Source organism: Panulirus ornatus, chromosome 3, assembly GCF_036320965.1.
Source record: "Panulirus ornatus isolate Po-2019 chromosome 3, ASM3632096v1, whole genome shotgun sequence".
Lineage (NCBI taxonomy): Eukaryota > Metazoa > Arthropoda > Malacostraca > Decapoda > Palinuridae > Panulirus > Panulirus ornatus.
In genome coordinates, this window is record NC_092226.1 from 71,027,791 (window position 1) to 71,050,187 (window position 22,397).

At 44.8% G+C, this 22,397-nt stretch overlaps 1 protein-coding gene across 3 annotated transcripts in view; it reads left to right on the forward strand.

Moving 5' to 3' along the window:
* The window catches only part of LOC139763230 (uncharacterized), a 91,236-nt gene extending 74,190 nt beyond the window's left edge, over window positions 1-17,046 (forward strand). For 2 of the 3 annotated variants that reach the window (XM_071689126.1, XM_071689105.1), the window contains exons 2-4: window positions 10,053-10,370; window positions 13,699-13,857; window positions 14,074-17,046. In XM_071689126.1, coding sequence (XP_071545227.1) covers window positions 10,053-10,370; window positions 13,699-13,857; window positions 14,074-14,358 — 762 coding nt within the window. In that variant the 3' untranslated portion in view covers window positions 14,359-17,046. Of the gene's footprint in view, window positions 1-9,541; window positions 9,773-10,052; window positions 10,371-13,698; window positions 13,858-14,073 lie in introns of those variants that run through there. The other variant, XM_071689115.1, reaches the window with a different exon arrangement.
* The last annotated feature ends 5,351 nt before the right edge of the window (window positions 17,047-22,397 follow it).

The following is a 22,397-nucleotide window of genomic DNA, read 5'->3' on the forward strand; positions in this document are numbered from 1 at the left end:
CACCCACCATCACCACCAGGACGACCTTCCTCCCCCTCGCCCCCCGGGGAGAGACACACACACCATCCACGACCTGACGGCCGGTGAGCGCCAAGGTCAGAGGATATCCCGCGTCTTGAACTCGCCCTAGCCTAACAAACCCCAACAGCTGGGATGAACAGGGGGGGACGGCCAGGACAACGCTAGCGCCGACCAGTCACTCACTCACTCACTCGCTCGACGCTCGGCGCTGAAGTAGCCGCACCCGAGGTAGCCAAGCCAAGCCTTCCCGAGATGACCCATGAAACTCTCGCCAGTGTCCTCGCAGGCGTGCGACACGGACATGATAACCCACAACCCCATATCACACTAGCGCTAGACTCCTCCGAGTGCGCCACACGACGGCGAACACCAGCGTCCCTCAACCCGCTATCGAATCATTACCGAGCCAAAGAAAACTGCCTTGTACCAGCTGGCTTGTACTGGGTGCTTGTTAGACTGGATCTCATGCCCATCTTCTGCTAGAGGGGGGTCATTAAAGGCCGTCAACCTCAAAGCTACCACATCCATCAACCGGAGAATCACATAAACACCTTCAGCACTCACAATAAACAAACCTGTTTACCGACACTCATCAACCAGACATCCATTCAAGAGAAGTACATGAACGTAAACATGAGTACATCGCCCTCAAGTGTAGTGCGCTATTAGCAAAACAGCAGCAAATCTCTCTACCAATCATACAGTGAAGTACATATGCAGTAAATCCCTCCACCCATCATACAGTGAAGTACATATGCAGCAAACCCTTCTACCAGTCATACAGTGAAGTACATATGAAGCAAATCCCTCTACCAATCATACAGTGAAGTACATATGAAGCAAATCCTTCTACCAATCATACAGTGAAGTACATATGCAGCAAATCCCTCTACTCGTCAAAAAAGAAAAAAAAAAGACAAGTACATAAGCGGAAAATATCTTAACTTCCATTCACCAGGGTTGTACCAGTCGCGTACAGAACGCAAGTCCACCGGCCACCTTCCTCTTACCATGTACTGTAGCACAGGATGCTAAGTAGACATACGCCTCTGTCGTCTGCTGGTCTCTGTACTTCGGCTTGTCTCCAAGTAAACTATGCGACACACCCACTGAGGCAACGACGCGCCACCATCCACGTCAGCCAACCCCGGGTCGGACCTGACCCCCGTCTGAGGCCCGCTGTACATGACTTAAGTCACGCCTCTCGAGTGTGACTTAGGTTTCAAGACTTCCCCACACAACCCCCACCCCACCAATTACGATGTTAGTAAAAGTGCGACGGCGCTCCGTTACGAGCTCCCAGTCCGCTAGAAGCGCTGAGCTTTTAACGGTTTTATTTAAAAAAACAAAAAAAACATGTACTTACCTTTATTTCAACTAGGAATTATCACTACTTCACTACTCCACCTAAAGACGCAATTCCATGTAATGTCACCGAAAATGAATGTGGAATTCATGCCACCTGTCGCAAAAATAACGACAAAAGCGTTATTTCTATGCTTCTTTTTTTTTTTTTTGGACGTTCATATATGGAACCCTGCCATTCTCGGAGGCCACGCCTCGTACGAAATTTCTAAAATTTGTGTCAAGCGGTTGAACTTCTAGTCCACACCTCTCTCTCTCTCCTCCCTCACAGAAAGCTTTCTATCCTCGAGCAGATCCACAGTTGCGCAACATAAACAAGAAAACTCGGCTCCACTCTGGCGTAGTAAAAGTCTCCCGTGAAGGATAAAATATCAAGGGCAATTGTAGCAAAAGTCACAGGGGGAGCGCTTGTGACGTCAGCCACGCGTCCAACCGGTCTTTACGTCACAATGACGTCACATACTACGTCTCACTAACAGGTGTCCTCCGTGACAGTGTTTATTGTTGTTGTTGTTGTTTACTTCATTTCAGATTACTGTAGTGTATCTGTGTTAATGTTTAGCACCTGTTGCTTAGGAGTGTAAGATGTATATATTCATTGGCGGGTATTTTCATATCAGTTCTCTCATTTCCACTATTTTTCGTCTCTGCGAACGATACGAATCGTACTGGAACGCTGTTTGCATGACGATTAGATTTCTGGCGAGCCTGCAATACCTGTTGGCTGAACGCACACACACACACACAACACACACTGTGCATATACATATTCCTACACGTACATACATCTTTATGCAACGACCTCACCGTATCGTGGACCTGAGTCCTCTTTTGTTTTGACTTTCGCCCTCACTCTCCCCCTCACTCTCTTAAATCACAAGCCCGATAAGACACCAGTCTAATCCTATTTACAGCGTCGTTTGACTTGGCGTCAATGAACAGTCTTACACATCACGAGACTACAGTCGTAACTGGACATCAAACAAACGAAGTACAGATTTACTGAATGGATTTAATTGTGCCCATTAACTCCCAAGGTCATTAACGGTCGTCGAGGTCATTACCACAGACAAAAAAAAAAAAAAATAAATAAATCTAAAACTTTCATGGACCTAAAGGCGACGCTCAGACCACATACATACATACACTCACACACACCATGAATATAATAACACGAGATCTTCTACCATTAAAATTACCAGGTTTTATACGCCTCGCCAACACTCTCCCCCTTCCCCCCTCTCTCAAACTACGCCTTGCTGACACAAAGCCACTAGGATAACACAGCTTTATCACAGGGAGTTTCCCTCGTGGTAGTCCTTGGGACCCACAAGCACTGAGATACGTGGAGGCCACTTCCTCTGCGCCCTCCCTCCTCCCCCCCCTTATCCCCTCCCTCCCCGCGCCTTGCTGGCAGGCTGGCTACCCCGCCCGTCTGGCCTCTGTTTACATTTCACAGATGATGCGCTCTCTCTCTCTCTCTCTCTCTCTCTCTCTCTCTCTCTCTCTCTCTCTCTCTCTCTCTCTCTCTCTCTCTCGCAGGCTTTCCAGGCGCGTAGTCGGTTGCTTATGTATGTATGGGTGTCCATCGACCATATGGTATATCTGAATATCAGTGCCCCCCGCCCCAAGGCTTACTGGCAGTTTAGATTCATACTTACACTGTAGTCACACTTCCATAACCTGCAGTATATATAAAGTATAGTCACCATATTACAAGATGCAGGGATGTACAAGGACAACAGACGAGACACAAACATCAAAAAAAAAAAGGAAAAAAAAAATACGAGGTACAGAGACATGCAGGCACCGAGTAAACAAGAAGCAAATACTGACACACCGAGATATAAAATTGATTGGCCCAACGAGTGCACAACTCCCTCCCCGTCCTGTACAGTTAGGTTATTTCAAACAAGTAACTACACAGACTGACTGACAGGAAGGCAAACTACACACACACACACACACACACACACACACACACACACACAAAGGTAGAAACACAGACTGTACACGCAGGTACACAAAACAAAGCAGAAACAAACAAAGCGATAGACAGACAAACAGACAATCATACTGAGAAGAAAACGCCAAAAAAAAAAGAGACACGCATGTATGAAACGAGTCTTCTACTCCACTATCATACATGTATCCACACCGCCAATTGACCATAACAATGAATTCGCTGAATTTCGTTCTCCTGTTTGCCCTGAAGTCCAGTAAGTTTAAAGGTTGATGTTATCCGAGAGTCTAAATGCACATCATGCTTGTCTATGTGCCAGACTAAAAGGTTAAGCTAAGAGAAGATATAACTGTGAGGGCCATCGTAAACGTTCAGTTTGCACGGTTCATAGTTTAGCTTAGCAGCCGTAAACGTTTAGTCTGCAAGGTTCATAGTTTAGCTTAGCAGCCGTAAACGTTTAGTCTGCAAGGTTCATAGTTTAGCTTAGCAGCCGTAAACGTTTAGTCTGTAAGGTTCATAGTTTAGCTTAGCAGCCGTAAACGTTTAGTCTGTAAGGTTCATAGTTTAGCTTAGCAACCGCAGACGTATATCGGTCTAAAGCCTAGCTCATCGATGGTTGAAGTCAAAACCTACCTTACTCTTTCGAGTAAAAGCTCTTTCTTGAAATATTATATCAGTCTCATCACATTACCATATTGGCGGACATTCGGTCAATGTGAGATAATTCGCAAGAAAAAAAAAAAGATAAGATGAGACATTTCCACACAGTTTCATAACACTTCCATACGACCTACGATATGTCTCATGGTCGATTCACTGTGCTCCCACTTACGATATGTCTCATGGTCGATTCACTGTGCTTCCACTGAGTAATATCTTTAGCATGAGCCCACGAATTCTCAACGATAAAACCTGATGCCCACACCATAGCTCCCGCTCTCACAGTCATGCGCACTGCACGCTTTCACTGACTTAAAAGCAAACATTCTAACCAAAGTCCAGATGCGGGTTAAGTCAGTCCAGATATGGGTAACTTTGCGCTAAGTTAGGTCTGCTGCTGCTGCTGCCTCTCCTCCTCCTCCTCCTCCTCCTCCACCTCCTCCTCATATGCTCGGCGACCATCATCGTCCACGCCACGCTCCACTAGGCTACACACCATTGCAATGAAAAAAAATAATATACTGCCCTCGCCTACACCACTATCGCTGTAAACATTGGCTTGGAAACGCTAGCAGGTCACTGCCACCAAGGCCACGGTTACATACAAGCCTCACGCAGCCTCCTCATAGCGGCAAAGAGAGAGAGAGAGAGAGAGAGAGAGAGAGAGAGAGAGAGAGAGAGAGAGAGAGAGAGAGAGAGAGAGAGTGCTCGCTAGCACTTGGTGATTCTTTTACTCGCATCAGGGAATTGTTACTCGGTCCCGGTTATAGGGGACCGAATTGAGAGGTAAATGTTATTCAACAATGCACGCTTAGCGCTTAACTCTTGTGGCGCGGCATCTGCGCCAAGAAACACGCCCGCTGGTAACTCGAGACGCTGGGTGGCGGCGGCGGCCGGGCCAGTCGCTGTTTACGAGACGTAGGTAAAAGGGAAAATTCCCGCCTGGGATGCCTGTACCTCTCCCCCCCCCCCCCCACCCGGCCCCCCCCTTTTTTTTCTCTACGGGAGAGGTTAATGGGGGGGGGGGGGAAAGATGCGGTTGGCAAAGAGGCTGGTGCGAGGCGAGGGAGGCAGGGGATAGTTTCAAAATATAAAAAAAATGTGTGGTACTGGTTGACTGGAGACTGTAGGGAGGCTGTCTGGTCAGTACGTTTGTCTTGATTGTCTTATTAATACATTCCGGCACACTAGAGTTGTGGTGTGTTTAAAATGGTAGGCTATGGAACACTCACTGTGTTGAGTGACGCATGAGTTTATTTTTTTTTTGGGGGGGGGAGGGTCGAGGGTCTAGGGAATCAACAACAAGTGTGTTGCATGTTTGTGTTGCTGTTCAAAACCTTCGACGCGTCCAGTGTGTGATGCAGTGAGTTCTAATCTCTCTCTCTCCCGTCCTCATCATACATTTCATTCTCAGAAGCTTTTCTCAAACGTGTTCCGTTCTTACTGCACGTCGCGCGTGTATCATATCATCTAGTATCTTTAATCTACGCTTATCTCTCGTCCGTCACGAGTCTCTGCCCTGTTTTGTACCCACCCCGGCGTGAGCATACGTCATCGGCAGGCCCAGGGTGGGTGGGTGGGTGGGTGGGGAGCCAGGGGAGGGATCATGGACCTGACAGTGAGTAGTTTTTGTGTCTCCGGGAAGTGCCAGCAGCATCTGTGCCCTCGACGAAAGGTGCCCGGCGATGCCCTATCCTGGCGGCTGGTGTGGTTGAATCATTCTCGTCCGCTGCGAGGAGGGTTCCAACTCGCGTTTCGTTCCGCCTGTTCCTCCGGTTTAGAAAATCGACCATACGTAAACAAGGGAGGGATTTCGTCGACCTCACACCCCGAGTTTTCGCCCACGCGTCACAGCAGGATGACGATTCGCAGGACACGAGTAGGGGTGTAGGTGGTAAGACTCCAGTGTCTACCGATGGCGACGGAGCAGCGTCTGCATGATGCACAACATAGCAGAAACATCACGCCCTCGCCATTTCCAGCGCGGTCTTCCGCTGCAAATGTACTTACATACAGATGATCCGAAATCTTTCCCCGAGAGGAAAAGGTAGGGAATGTCTCGTGGAATTCACCATGAATCATCTGCAGGACTGGCTCCAAACAACGTTTCTGGGGGCGAGGTTTGCTTGAGCATAGTTTGAAACTGATGATAGCCTAACCTAAACACCAACCTAAACCTAACCTCCTAACTTAGCCTTGAAGGAACGTTGGGAGCGAATCTTCAAAATGATTCTTCATCTTTTTATGTCGTATTAACCCCCATGACACTTGGGGTCAAACTTTCCAGAAACTGTAGTTAAGTGAAATACTGCAATAAATACCTGGTAAATTCCGGCTGACTCCTCGCCACGGTGACGTCAGGGATGCTAGCCAATGACAGACCAAGTTATTACGTCACGCAATCTTACCACTCACACGACACTTTTTAATTCCTCGCGTTCATTCATCTACGAATTTAGAGACGGAAATGGGACGTAAACGATATTCAGTGTTGCTATAGTAAAGGTTACATTAGTACTTGAAATGTGATTCATTTGTACCTAAGAGTAATCAAAGGAATTATCTATATACAGTAAAATAATTATACCTCAACGCTGTATGTTAAGTATTCAACCTATTACGTCGGTTGCATATTAGTGTCTAGTGAGATTTTCTCCTAAAACAAATCATTCTGCCAATTATTACATGAGATAATGTGAATAACATGATAGAACATGCAAATTCCAACTCCCTGTGGAGAATCTGTAATCCAAGAACCTGGCAAGCACGATTTTTCAGAATTGGGACGCAGCTCAAAACTCGCATTCTCATAACCAGTTTTCATGCAGATGCCAATTAATATTTTATCCCCGTAAAGGTGAAGAAAAAAAATTGTTCTCGGCATATTTTTTTGTATGTTTCTTTTTCTTTACTACATATCGTCCGTCACAACCCAGAAACATACCTCAATCAAAAGAACGCTGACACAGATGGGAAATGCTCCCAGACAAACCAATCAGAGCGGCACAAAGAAAAAAAAATTGCTAACGCTGTTTTACCACATACTTTTTTGTTTGTTTGTTTATTTGACGTGGCTTAGTTGCTTAGGTTGCCGGGTTAACATCTACGTAAGCCAGGTTAGGCCAACATGTTGTTAAAGCCAGACAGTAGGAATTTACGTAATCATGTGGGATTTCGTTGTCCTTTACTGGGTTTTCGTTTCCCGGGAGTGTCTGTGTTCCCAGAGATTATGACACATCCGCTGAGCTGAGCCTGTTACCTATGGGATTGGAGTCACGACCTTTAACTAGGCGCCGGTGGCTTCCCTCTACAACAGGCAAGTCCAAAGTACTACCCCATGTGGTAAGAGGGGTGCAAGAAGACTCCTTAAGACGATGCACAGAGATGAGAGTTAAGAAAAAGATGCCAATATCCACAAAAGCAAAAAAAGAAAAAAAAAGTACCATTTAGCTATTTCCTCTGGAAGATTTTGGGTCATTCCAGATGTGATAAAATGCGGGGCTGTGGAAACGACAGATCTTAACCCAGGTTATGACAATAACATTAACTGCATAAATAACCATACTCATTCCATTATGATAGTCATACATGAAGAAGAAAAACAAAAAACAGAGGTATGGTTAGTGAAATCGATAAGACGAGAACACATCTCAGCGCTCTGACCCCAGGAGCTACGAATCACTGACACAACCAAGGGAGGAAAAATACATGTGAACTCTACTAAAGAGCTAAAAGCAGAAGTCTGCTCGAACTTCCATATCCATCTCCCCGACCCATAAGATAACCCCACCCAACCCCCAACCCCCCTCCCCGGACCCCCTACCCCCAAGTCTTACCGAAGGTGCACCGGTGGCCCACAGTTTTTAGCCAGGTGTATGGCCTTCTTATGGTTGTCAGACCACACCCCTCACGTCGAGCTCTGTTCCCATTCTTCGACATCCTATGTAAACCAGAAGCTCCCACCACGCCTCCCCTTGTATACCCCCCCCCCTTAGGTTGCATAGCCTCATTGATATATTCCCTCCCCTCTCCTCCTCCACTACATCATGGGTATACTCCAATCATCATAGTTCGTCTTGCATTAGGTATACTCTGAAGCGTTTCCGCGATAGTGTGGGTGAAGGGCACATAGAAGGGCGTGGGGGGTTGGGTTGGTTGGTTGGTTAGGTTAGGTTAGGTTAGGCTGGAGGCCGAGCGCGTGGCTAGTACACCGACGTGTAATATATACCCATTACCTTAACTCGTCCTCGTGCTACGGACACAGAAGTTCGATTCCCTTGATTTTTCTCCCCAAGTTCCCAAATGAACCGATTCGCACTCGTCTGGCTTACTTCCGTCGAGGTCATCTTTTTTCTTCTTCTTCTTCCTATCCTCATTAGCATTCTCTTCCCAGACGGCCACACATCCCCCTCACCTGAGTAATCCTACCTGACCTCTCCTCCTATTGCATGGCAGTAAGTTCCCCTAACGTACTCCCCCAACCTCACCACCAACCCACCAACCCCCCAACCCAACTTTTTCCTTAAGTGGTCGATGGAATTTTGAAATATCCTCACGTTTCGTCAACCCCTACATTCCCCTTTCCTCCCCCATCCCTTTCCTCATGAACTGTGGGGAGTGGTTGCCCATGCCAGCGTACGGCAGATGACAGCATGTTCCCACCAAGACTTAACGCAGGCCCGCCATGCCCTAAAACCTCATGCAGACGTAACTCCTTTCACAAATATGAACAAAAAAACAAAAAAAAAATCGTTACTTCACATTAAGCCAAAACTGATAAACCAGGCCATTCCCGTGGCCATGAAATCAACACCAGACAGACAGACAGACACACACACACACACACACAATACCCTTAAATAAATTCTTCGTGACCCCGGAGGAGATCAGGTGAAACTTAGAACACCGACTATCAATCTTCATGTCTCACACAACCAGGAGTTACAACCCAACAACCATTCCTCACCACTGTGACGTGTTGCACAGGTTGTGCTCAATACCGCAACTCTTATTGGACAAGACTCAAGGTGTGTGTGTGCGTGTGTGTGTGTGTGTGTGTGTGTGTGTGTGTGTGTGTGGAAATGGGTTGATGCATTTGCCAAAAAAAAAATCCATATCAGTCTGTGCTTATAACTGCTATATATATATATATATATATATATATATATATATATATATATATATATATATATATATATATATATATATATATGTTGTAGACCTAAACTTCCCACGGGTTGGTGTACACACGAAGGATGTACAAGAAACGATATCGCTCAGGATTAGAAGAATGTGCTCTCACACACACCCACACACACACACATCCACACACACACACACACACACCCACACACACTCACACACACACCCACACAAACACACACACGCAAACACACACACCCACACACACAAACACACACACACACTCAAACACACGAGAGAGAGAGAGAGAGAGAGAGAGAGAGAGAGAGAGAGAGAGAGAGAGAGAGAGAGAGAGAGAGAGAGACGTATATATAAGCCCGCGCTTGGAGCCGGACAGCTAGTCTGGCCCCAACCTCGACGCGGAGAGGAGAGAGGGCTTCTGCTTCGTTGGCCGTGTGTGTGTGTGCGCGCTCTCTTGGATATTACTCCGCCGTACGACAGTGACTTGTGAAGTGACTTAAAACTTATTTATTTACATATACTTTCGCCACAGGCATAAAGAAGAGAGAGAGAGAGAAGAAAATATATATATATAACACACCCGCTACAATGTTTTACCCTGTAAGTGTAGGATCGTACCACAGTGTGTGAAGGACTTCATTCTTGATATTGAAACGTACAAGCCACTATTCTGGCTTTCAACGAATGATTATATAATGTTTGGCAAAATTTCACGTGAATATATCAGTCAGTCCATAAACCACTTGATATACGATTAATTTCTGGGCGTTCTTTTTTTTTATTTTTATTTTATCCTGTACATTGTAACGTGAATAAGTTGTTTCACGCACAAGTGTCAGTCTTTTCTACAGAGTCACTAATCGAAAATTTCTCGTTGCAGATGGAAGAGCAGGCATCCCACATCTCCAAGCTCATGGAAGAAAACAGGAGGTACATCAGGGAAAACGGGAAGCTGAAGAAAAACCGTCCCCGGGAGAGCCAGATGCTGCTACACAGCGATGGCTACGAGACCCTGCAGGAACACCTGTACGGCCAGGGGGACAACGCGCTGGGCCTGGAGGGCAGGATTTACTCGCTACAGCTACAGAACAACGAGCTAAACCTGAACCTAGCGAGAGAGAAGAGGAAAAGAAGAGAGGCCGAGGCCCGCTTACAACGAGACGAGAACTACATCAAGAGACTAGAAGACAGTGTTCAGGTGAGCAGATGTGATGTGTCTTTAAGGAAAATCATCAAAAACTATATATATATATATATATATATATATTCCTATGAGTCCACGGGGAAAATGAAACACGAAAAGTTCCCAAGTGCACTTTCGTGTAATAATCACATCATCAGGGGAGACACAAGAGAGAAATATAATAGTCAGTTGATATATATATATATGAGCCTGTCAGTCGATTAACTTAAAGCCAAACGAAAGCAATTATAATTACCGGTCATCAATTACTTCACTTTGCATGACTGGGTTTCACAGCTGGGCGACCGACGTACGTTCATACCCGTTTAAATCCAAGTAAATAGAATTCTGCAATAAACTTCAGCTATGTTTTGAGTGGCAGTGAGGTCCACTTGCATATAAACATGACGTAGATATGCCTGAGAGTCGATGCTCACATTCATAGAACCTGTACACTAAACTCTTCGTATCCGTAGAGTAAATTATTAATTCGATACATGACGATATGTACATCAGATATGGACCTGAGTGACTGCATTACCACACAAGATTATTACATTCTGTGATAATCAATAGATTAAGGTCATAAGGCCAGAATTCGTACCATCCCCCATAAAAATAAGAATAAAAATATTATGTAACGTGGTATAAATGCTGCTATATACTGCTCAAAATTAATACTGGTATAAATTCATGTAAAAAAAAAACTGCCTAATAAACAGCATATCATTATTACCATAGTTTGCTCGTTGAAAATTATTCTGAGTCGTTATTCAGACATAGAAATTAAATTGGCGATTAAAAATCTGACTTCTAATATCGTTAGAAAGATGGGTTGAAATCCCACAGGTTTGTCTCCGTACTAACATACAGTAATTCGTCGACTTTTTTATAATCAGTGGGCCAATCTCAGATCAATACTACACCTCACTGCTAACTGGTGAACGCCAGAGAACCCCGGATGTTCAGAAGCGCAAACACAACCCGGTAGAACACTTTTGCCAGCGAAGCAGCTGACCAACGCTTACACTTTAGCAGTACAAATGTCAAAGGTCCAGCGGCCTGGCCTCACCAACGCCAGTCGTCTTCCAGCCGAACATAACCGACTTTTAAATGTGCGATTCCCTGGTAACCATGACTGACTGAAGAACCGCATAATAACGAAATGCGCTTAGAAAAATATTCGCTGATTTTCGCCATTAATAATTGTCGATTTTATTATACAATCGGAGAGAAAACATCATCATCTTCGTGGGCTATTTTACATTTCAAAAGATAAGAGACAGACAGACTAAGTCCAGGATCACAAGATGAACGAGGACAAGCATTGACGATACTGACAAGGAAACAGAAGAAAGTAATGTCGCAATAAGTCTCGGGTACCTGTTAGAATGGAGAGCGAGTTTCGACGCTGTGGCCCCAGCCGCAAAGAAGGAGAGCACCTCCTTGTTGCTCCCCAGGTAAATTCCCGCCCAGAAGCAGGGAGCGGGTGGCAGACCTTGGATATATATATATATATATATATATATATATATATATATATATATATATATATATATATATATATATATATATATATATATATATATTGAGCGTTTTTGCAACAGTTAAGAAATATGGGAGTTTTTAAACGATAATTGTTTTGAATTTTATCCGTATATTAACTAGTGTCGGGTTTGCGACTGCCTTTACAGCCAGTAAATCAGAATCAGACATTGATTTCTTCTTTTTTTTCAATATCCTGTTTTTCGCAAATTTTATATCAGATATATTCAGTTTGGCGGACAGTAAGCAAGTACATGAAGACGATCTTCCTCGTGTTTTGCTCTGAAACTTTTCGTTTAAAAAAAAAAAAAAAGCTGATGTTTTCGAGAGCAAAAAAAAAAAGAAATTTATTCGGAATTTAGCATACTGGCATTAAAGGCTTGGTTGTGATGGTACAACAATAACTCTACTAAGTAGTTATAGAATACAACGTGTATCATCCCTTTCGTATGAAGTGCTACCGTACGATTTAGAAAGACACACACACACATACACACAACACACACACACACACACTGAACACATGTCGATGATGCTTCGTTGCAACACACAAAGTCCAGGAACCCGATTTTGAAATTTGAAGTCAGTCAGTCCATCTGGGACGGGGCGGGGCGGGGCAACGAGAGAAACATATACATATATAATGATACTCCACGTCGTCTTGGCAAATACGTCACGAAAAGTTCCTCCTCGAGGGGGGGGGGGAAAGAAAAAGAAAAAAAGATACAAGAAAAAGAAAACAGATCATACCAGGATTGCTAAAACTAATAAGATACGGTAAATGTACGAGAGAGGATCAGGGGGTAGAGGGGAATTTCCCGGGTTCGCCAACACAAGGCCAGGCCCCCACGTTCAACTTCCCAGTTGCTGTCGGCCGCGTACCTTAATGTTACGTGGGATGTTGGGAGGGAGGGAGGGACCACAGCCCTAGTGGTACTTTCCCCGGGCCCCCTCTCTCTCTCTCTCTCTCTCTCTCTCTCTCTCTCTCTCTCTCTCTCTCTCTCTCTCTCTCTCTCTCATTCTCTCTCTCATTCTCTCTCTCTCACGGTTTCATTCCACACCCACGGAATGCATTACACTGAGCAAATACGTATATCTAATATGTGAATGGAGCCCCCACACGCCGCAAGGAGAACTATAGAGAATTTAAAATCACATCCGCCGGTGTTGCTAGAGCCGAAAAAGGCCGTTTTTATTCCAAACACCGGACAGAATGAACTGGTCCTTGATCTTGATGAGAAACGCCCTAAGAAGTAAATACAAAACCGTGGAATATGTCGTTAAATTCTCGAACGAATGGAAAGAGGGACGTGATTCCCTTAAACACAGTCGAGTAGCAGCGTGATCCTGGGACACACTAGACCCAGCGATGATTTCAGCCAGGAAACAAGAAATGTGCGCTGGTTGTTGTCACGTACGAACCGGCGTCGTGTACCTTGCCGAGGTAGATCATATTTCGATCTCCGAGGCTACTAATTACTTTCCCATCTCAGTAACTACCGCTCACACACGTCGAGTGTCCTACTCCTAAACTATCACGTGTTTCTAAGCTCGGAGAAATAACCATACTTTGTAGGAGCGTTTCAATTAAGGGATCTGATGTCTTGAAATTACATGTTTCCAGGGATGGTGAAGTAGAGGAGGAGAAAGACATGGGGATTATTATTAACGGGGCTTTAAGTAAGACTAATTAGGGGAATTTTTGTACGTGAACAGCTCAATTAAGTATAATTATTCGATCAGCATGTGGACGACGTATGCATGTATATATTTACATGGTTCTTTGTTCTCTTGGCAGGTGTTGAGAGAGACCCGGGTGGTTATGGACCCCAGCACGTACAGGCAGGTGGCGGAATCGTACATTGCAGACCGTCGCACCCCTGCACGACGCCCTCACACTCACACGGGCCTCCCTGGCTCTGATCTCGTCTGTGATTCCCACGCTGACGTGACGCCGGTAAGTTATCAAACGATGACACAAAGCTCTCGTCTCTCTCTCTCTCTCTCTCTCTCTCTCTCTCTCTCTCTCTCTCTCTCTCTCTCTCTCTGTTGTTGTTTTTGTTTTTATTTGTCTATACGGCCACGAAAATACACTGCAGTTACATCAGTTCACTGCGAGTGATCCGTGCCGAGCAACACGCCTCACCGAGTGTCTTTACTTTTGTGTCCACAGAAACAGCAGAGGTTCTCGCACCCGCCTTCTCTAAACACCTACAGCTGCCCGACCTCCTCGACCCCATCGTATTACCCGACCCTGGAGCCCCAGCTGTGCTCGGAGGAGATCCCCATCGCCAAGACGCGCAGCGGCAAGACGAAAAAGGATCGAGGACACAACTCGCAGGATCTGGGTCGGGGGCTCGGGGTAGGAAGCGGGAGCACTATGAACCCTTGGGACTACCAACAACTCCTGGAGAGCCTGGAAGACCTAGATGGTGCCAGCAGAGGAGCCTTGTCCTGAAGTTAAGAGGGAACCTCAGGCCGGTGAATCCTGACAGAAGTAATTTCATAAAACCCCCCCCTCCTACTTTCGAAGCTTCCCTCCCCCTAAAGAGACTGGAAGCCTAAACAACACCCCCCCAAGCTGGCTACCTGAGGACTTGGCTGGCATCCCTCCTGACTGTGATGGCTGCAAGACCTCGCCGTTTTACAGCCGTCGAGATCTCTCATCCCCAACACTGGCTTGCGCGTCACCATCATCCGCTCCGTGATCCGAGGACGATGCGTGTTACGAACTGGGTGGCTGTCGCTGTGACCCGGGTTGCCTTCACACAGCTCGTACAGACGCGGATGTGGGTGGTGACGGAGTCGGTGTTTGATATAAGGTGCTGTTGTTCTGCCGTGTTTCGTCATGGATGTGTGTGTCTCTCTCTTACGGAGGCTAACAAAGCTTCATCCAAATACATCACTCCCTTAGATTCAAACTTTGGTACGTGGCTTAAGTCTGGATCGAACTGCTACGTGACTTAAGTCTGGACCGAACTGCTACGTGACTTAAGTCTGGACCGAACTGCTACGTGACTTAAGTCTGGATCGAACTGCTACATGATAAGCTTAAGCCTAGGTTCGATCCACCACCTCCCATCACTAGTGTCCACCCTTCAAGTACAGGAGGTCTACCAAGGGACGTGATCGCCTCCGACACGAGAATAACAAACGTGACTTCCTCCGACAGGAGGATAAAGAAACGTGTAACCTGAGATTTTATCAATGACGTTTGTCTATAGAGCAAAGGAACAGTTGACATGTCTGATAAGTAAAATACCTCATGGTGTCTCGCCCAGATGTGGGGGCCGATAAAGCCGGCAAACACCAGCCTCGAATGTCAACCTAAAGTGTCAAACATTCCAAGCATTGTACATTTACAAGATGAATTTTGACAAGCTAGGCATTATGGATGGATATTGCTGTAATTCTTTGTGCCATAAAGGAAGTACGTGATGTTTGTGGACACACACATATAGAGAGTTGTAGGTGTGTTACTGAAAGCACAGTAAGCTTTCACCACTTGGTTCTATGTCCATCCAAAATACTGTACTGAATAACCCATTTGTCTCGGGTTTCAGAATATTATACATTTTCCTTCACTGTCTGTGCGTTTTGTCTCTTGTAGACGACAATGTCGAAGGAAAGGAGAATGAGGAGTGTGAAGATGTTAGAAGCCTTTCTCACGCTGAAGATGGAGAGGCCCCTAGTGTTATTTCTCATCTTTGCTCACAATGTTACATAATCCCTGACGACCCTACGAGAGAGGATTATGAGCTACCATACCAAATGATGTTATCAAACGTTCAATATTAAATTATTGGAGCTATTTTCTTAACTGGATCATCTTATTTACCCCTCGCACACCACAGAATGCCACGGCCCCCTTTTACTGCAATACCGCTGTAAATACCTTTGAAGAGGACAGTCGTTCTCTCTCTCTCTCTCTCTCTCTCTCTCTCTCTCTCTCTCTCTCTCTCTCTCTCTACAACTACAGACGAGAAAAGACCCCACCACAACTCTCTATAAACAATGACCACTTGAAACACAGGATTTCCCGCATAACAAAGACATTAACAGCTATCCAAGGAGGAGGGCGTCAGACAGACACAGAGATGAAACAACGGTCATAACGTTCGTGCTCAGAATCTGGACGCTGTGGAGTCTGTCCGAGAGATAAGCGAGAAAAAAGAAAAAAAAAATTAGGGGCCTTTAAGAGAATTCATCAACCCAGTACATTCTTCTGCACGCAGCGAGACAGTTCACGAACTATGATGGACGACTGAAACTTGGTTATTTGGCAACGCTCAAGCACGACGTGCACGATGACCCTTTGACCTGACCCTTGTGATGGAAGGGAAGACGGGAGGGCAGGGGAGGGGGGAGGGGTCGGTCCGTGGGGGAGGTTTACGCCCCCTAGTGACCTCAAACAGAAAACGGAGTGGATTACATGCCACATAAAACCATCCATTGAAGGCGTTTTTTTTTTCTTTTTTTTTTACGGGTTAGGTCAAAGGCACGCTCGCCACACCACCCAGGGTTGGGTCCGTTATGTTTGAGGGTCTTTCCGACAAGGGTCTGTGACTCGTGTCCCCCTTCGTTTGGCAGCCCATCAAGACGCCGTCGCGAGGGAGGGGAGATTTCAAATTGAGTTCTTTTACCGCCACACGGGCTTACGAGAAGACAACGAGTTCCAAACCTACGCCCAAAAAATAAATAAAAGGTCTGTACTGAGGAGATGAACAGGAGGTTCCCTCCCCACAACCCAGGCCGTGGGTCTACCATACTGCAAGACTGTACACTAGTGACATGCTGTGCATGACGGCGTAACTTAGGGTTAGGGAAGAAGATCGGCGACATATTCTGAGCACAACATGTCAAGGCAGGAAGAGGAAATGGCTGATCCTACCCATCCGTGACCCCTCTTAATGTCCTACCTCAATAACGTGCGCGATGGACAACACTGGAGGAGGAGGAGACATCCTCTCCCTGGGGTAGTACGAGTATGGACAACGATCGCCTCGCTGTGAAACACCAGAGGGAGGAACTAACACTGTGGGAAGGTCTGGTCGGATGTTGCATCCATCTATCTTCCAAACTGTGCCGGACCATCGAACAGTGACCTAATAACTGTGATCTTTTGTCAATAAATATCATACATACACTTGGTTTTTAAGTTTCCAGTTACATCTTTTTCTTCTTTTTATTTCTATTTTTACGATGGTGGCTCCAGTCACAGACAAAAGTCCACATCAAGACAGAGGGAGAGGTCGTGGGAAGGACCGACACTACTACTGCCAGAGACCTCCCTCTCACTGGCAGTGGAGTCAGGCGGGAAACACGAAGATTCTAAGCACCCCATAATGCCTGGGACTTAGGACCATAGCTTTGTTTCACTTCATCATGATTATATTTAAAAACGATTGTGCAGACAGGAGTTGGCGAGAGTATATATGTGAAGAAAATAAGCGAGGTTGAGTCGGTGTGCTTGATGCTTGTAAGGAAAAGATGGCAGGACTAGCCCGGGAGTCCCGTTTTGATGAGACAGAAAGTAAGAGCAGCAACAATCCTGACATGAAGGGTGTAAGATGGTTCCTGGCCACCACTGTAACGCTCCTCAGTCAGGACGGCAGTCCCACCCTGGGCTGCTGCTGTCAACAACCTCATACCTAATGGATTGCTCCAAGGGTAAGGGACGGGCGGCTGCTGTCAACAACCTCATACCTAATGGATTGCTCCAAGGGTAAGGGACGGGCGGCTGCTGTCAACAACCTACCACCTGGCTAACTGGTCCAAGGGTGAGGGACGGGATGATCCTTGAGTTAGCTGGGGGTATTGTGAGGGGCCAACACACCACCACCTGAGCCCTCCCTCTCACTGGTGGCAGAGTCACACATACACGTGATGTGTGCCTAATACGTGTTCACATGAGCTAGCCAGTGAGCTCATCTGACACAACCACTATTGAACATTTCTTGTCATCAACATGAAAAAAAGGTGTAATTCTAGTGTTTATCAAATTCCCTGATAAGGAACCAGCCATCTTTATTTTTCTTTTTATCCTCCGTTAAATAACTTCATTCAAGGACAATATTCATTCTAGTACTATACACACAGACTTCTTATGTGATCGTTTTAAACTTGCTCAACACTCAGGCAGTAGCAGCCTGGAGATATACTGGCGTATAGTAAGCAAAGGCCTCCTCCAACTGGTAGGATATTCCCGCCTGCTCCAACAACCGCGAGCCTGTTAGGATACTCCCTCCTACTCCACCCATCCCATGCCTGTACGGGCCTCCTCCTCCTTCGATGGCTAGGAAACTCCCTCCAGATCCACCAATCGCCGCGCCGGTACGCGGCGAGGCGCCTCTCCTCCTGGGTGATGGGATACTCCCTCCTGGTCCAACAATCTCGCGTGCTTATCCTGTGCGGATTAACTTCACGTGACAGTTGAGAGAGAGAGAGAGAGAGAGAGAGAGAGAGAGAGAGAGAGAGAGAGAGAGAGAGAGAGAGAGAGAGAGAGGGGGGGGGGCGAGGCAAGGAAGGGGTGGTTCACCGAAAGGAAATAGGGACTTTCCCCGATGAAGGAGCAAGTCATGCCACTGGCACGGCGAGTAGCCTAGTCAGTCAAGGGGGCGCGGGCGGGGGTGAAGCCTGACACACACACAAAAGCCGGAGGGTGGACCTTCGCAGTGTTCCCCGGGGAAAAACCTCACACTGGAAATGAAAAATGAACCCCTCCCCCCAACCCTTCCTCTTCCTCCTCCAGAAGAGGCCACTGTAAAGGTTCTTGGTGTTCGCTACAACACTGTGACGTAACTCATTGTTGCTACCCCTCGCCTCGTCGGCTCGACACGCCACAGGCATGGTGACTAAGCCCGCACCGCTGGGCAAGGGCGACTATAACCACGGAGTAATATACGTTAAGACACAAGACGAATACGACCCATCAGCAAAAACTGGCTATACTACAAATCAACATAAGTATAAGTTACCCTTACTTTTGATCGTTGCAGCCAAATATCTTGAACATTTCACCGATTTCGCCCTTTTACATATCAGAATTCCTCTCCTTGTTTTATTGCGCGTGATCAATTATATTCCTGCGAGTCCATGGGGAAATGAAACACGATAAGTTCCAAGTTGTATATCAAATGGCATCTAGCTTTCTCTCTTCGATGTATATCAACTGACTGTTATATTTCTCTCTTGTGTCTCCCCTGATGATGTGATTATTACACGAAAGTGCACTTGGGAACTTATCGTGTTTCATTTTCCCCGTGGACTCATAGGAATATCTTGATCACGCGCAAAATTGTGATCCTTTCCTATATATATATATATATATATATATATATATATATATATATATATATATATATATATATATATATATATATATCACTAAAGATCACGTATTCCCTGTTCATTTATCTTACATCAGAATATAATCATGATATGGTCTGTTCCAACCCAACGAAAAAAAGACGTAATGATCCTAGCCAGAGCACGACGGTACGACTCCTGGTCATGACCCCTAAACACAACGATACGACCCTTGGATATGGCGGCCCAGCCTTCGACAAGAATGAAGCAGAGAACCACAGGCCAAGCCATTACATTCAAGGGTCACATGATTAAGAAATGCAACATTTGTGCTCCGCGGCCTTATCGTCGGGCTCAAAGCGTCGTTGCGTGGTGATCATGGGGTTAAGAACGGAAATCCTGCGACTTGAGGAAAATGTGTTCCTTTACCGGGTAACCACCGCACCCCATTGGCTACTACACACAAATGTTTGAATATCAACCTCCTCCTCCTCCAACAAATCTTGAGATGATATCTTTTGAGATGATATCTCTCCTCGGATGATACTACTACTACTACTACTACTACTACTACCACTACTACTACTACTAAAATAATAATAATAATAATAACAATAATAATAATAATAATAATAATAATAATAATAATAATAATAATAATACAGTAGTAACTACTATATAGAATCGGCAAGATTCACAGGTGATCATGTTTATTGCGGATAAACGCCAAACGCATCTTCACACTACACGCCGCCATAAACCAAAATTCATTTCAATTTGGACAAACTCATCTTCAACGACACCTTCACCACCAATAATGGCCTCTGACATGACCCATAGGTCAGGTTGAAGGCCAAGGTTGGGGTGCCGGTTGGAAGAAAAATATAGTATAGAGAAATAAACAAGTTATAAGAAGGAAATGAGACACTAAAAGAGCATCACTCGATGGACAGGACCTACCTTTACCCAGAGGAAATACCTGAAGAGGATCCAGCAGCCTATAGGTGCTTATTCAAACGCACAGTAACATCATAAATAATCTAACACCATCTTATCTTATATGTGTAAAGAAGCTGATCTAATAAATGTTTGCTACTAATAACAAGCGCATGGAAAACCAACCTGATGGCAGATGGTCTACGTTCCTGGTAGTCAGTTCTCAATATGACCAAAGCAGTAGAAGACTTGCTGCGCAGCCAATCATTTCTAACGTCATCGTCCGCTAAACTGGAAAAAGACAAACAAAAGTCGTTTCCTTCTTGTCATTTTACACGTATGATGCAATGTTTATTTTCATATTAATCAACGTATCGAATAACTACGCTACAACTTAGACCAAAACAAACTAAAAAAAAAAAAAAAATGTCTTTTCGACCGCTTGGCTACAGTGAAGTAAATACGTTCAAACGGCCACACAACTTTATGTATCTCCAAGATATATCAGCATAATTCGTGGGTGGAGTCCACTAATGTCACCAAACCAAACCCACACTTGTGGCCCGTAATCTGATACGATATATATGCACGTTCGTTTTATTAGAAGTGTTTATGATTATACATGAAATGTGCTCATTTGCATGTTATTTTTTCTTTTCTTGTAAGGACGATACATGTTAAATGTACCTCTGACAATGCACCTCAACCAACCTTAGGTTCCATGAAACTCTAACCTAGCCTACCTCAACTCTGTACAGAGCAAGACGCTTCGCTCCTTAGCCACAACCGTGCGATCTTGGGTAGGATAACTGTTATCTTTAACCTGACCCTTAACAATAAATTAAACTGACCCTTAACAAAATAAGTCAACCCTTAACAATTAATTGAACTGACCCTTAACAAAATAAGTCGAAGACATGGCCTATCTTGCTCAAAGGTTGCAATCATGTTCAGAAGCACGAACCGTCCACCTCGGTTCAACTTAGTTTGTACTCCATATATAAAAAGTGCTGAAAAATTGAAATGACTGGAACAATTTTTATTTTTTCCGTTCATTACTAACGGCATAGAGTGCAGCAGAACATGTTTCAAAGAGTGGGCACTTATGAGTCCAGCTGAATAATGGTTACAACCCCGTTTCCAACTTCCGGTCCTATTAAGACTAAGTAACAGATAACGTTGCCATACCTTAAGAGAAAAAAAATTCCTTTTTGCTCTCAAAACCTTGCCATACCTTAAGAGAAAAAAAATATCCCTTTTTGCTCTCCAAACCTATCAAAACCTAACCTACTCCTAACCTAAACTAACGTAACTGACACGAAACCATTTTGGGCGTTAAAGTTAACTCATAAGGTTCCCCCCTTCCCCTACATTAACCTCACGTAATAAGAATAAATTTTCAATTTAGACATTTAACCATGAAACTAACGCATGAATGCAGTCTTTCCCATTAGGAATGAACTTTCTACATTTCTAAAAAATCACATTCGTCCTAAATGGAAAAAAAAAAAGAAAAAATCTAACCTAACCTATCATAACCTAGCCTAACCCCAACCTAAATTATAGCAACAAATGAAACCAATAATGTTAAACTACGAGAATTTTTTCCCTACATTAACCTACCCTCAAGTAATGAGAATGATCAATCTTCCATTTAGTCATTTTTAACAGTCTTGCACATTAACTTTCTCCATTTCTCATGAGTCATATTCGTTTATGGAGGTGGAAATGCGAAAACAGACGTGGGAAAATTAATATCCAAGCCATAAGGTACAAAAAAAAAAAAAATACCAATTTGCAGTGAAAAAAATGGGTCCTACCTAATGACCAGCAAACAAACAAAGACTATGTTACACACGTCCACCCAATAAGTCTTTTATAGTCATTCTATGAACAAGAGATAGTGTACAATAGTTCAGTCTACATATTAATATAATTATGATGATGATCACTCACTATATAACGTCCCAGTGGCAAGAAACTCTAAGGGCAAAACAGAAGATTTACAAAGAAATTCAATAGAGATTTGCGGAATGAAAACATAAACACTTCCAATATACGTAAATGAATTTTGCAGAATTACAGACTACTGCCTGGAGAAGCACCAGACACAGCAACAGAACATACAAGATGAATTCAACACAGCAACAGAACATACAAGATGAATTCAATAAAAAGTCTGAGCCAAGATCCACAAGACCTACTTTTTTCCGGTGTGGCTTGTTGTGTCATCTCGGTACTCCCCCAACCTGG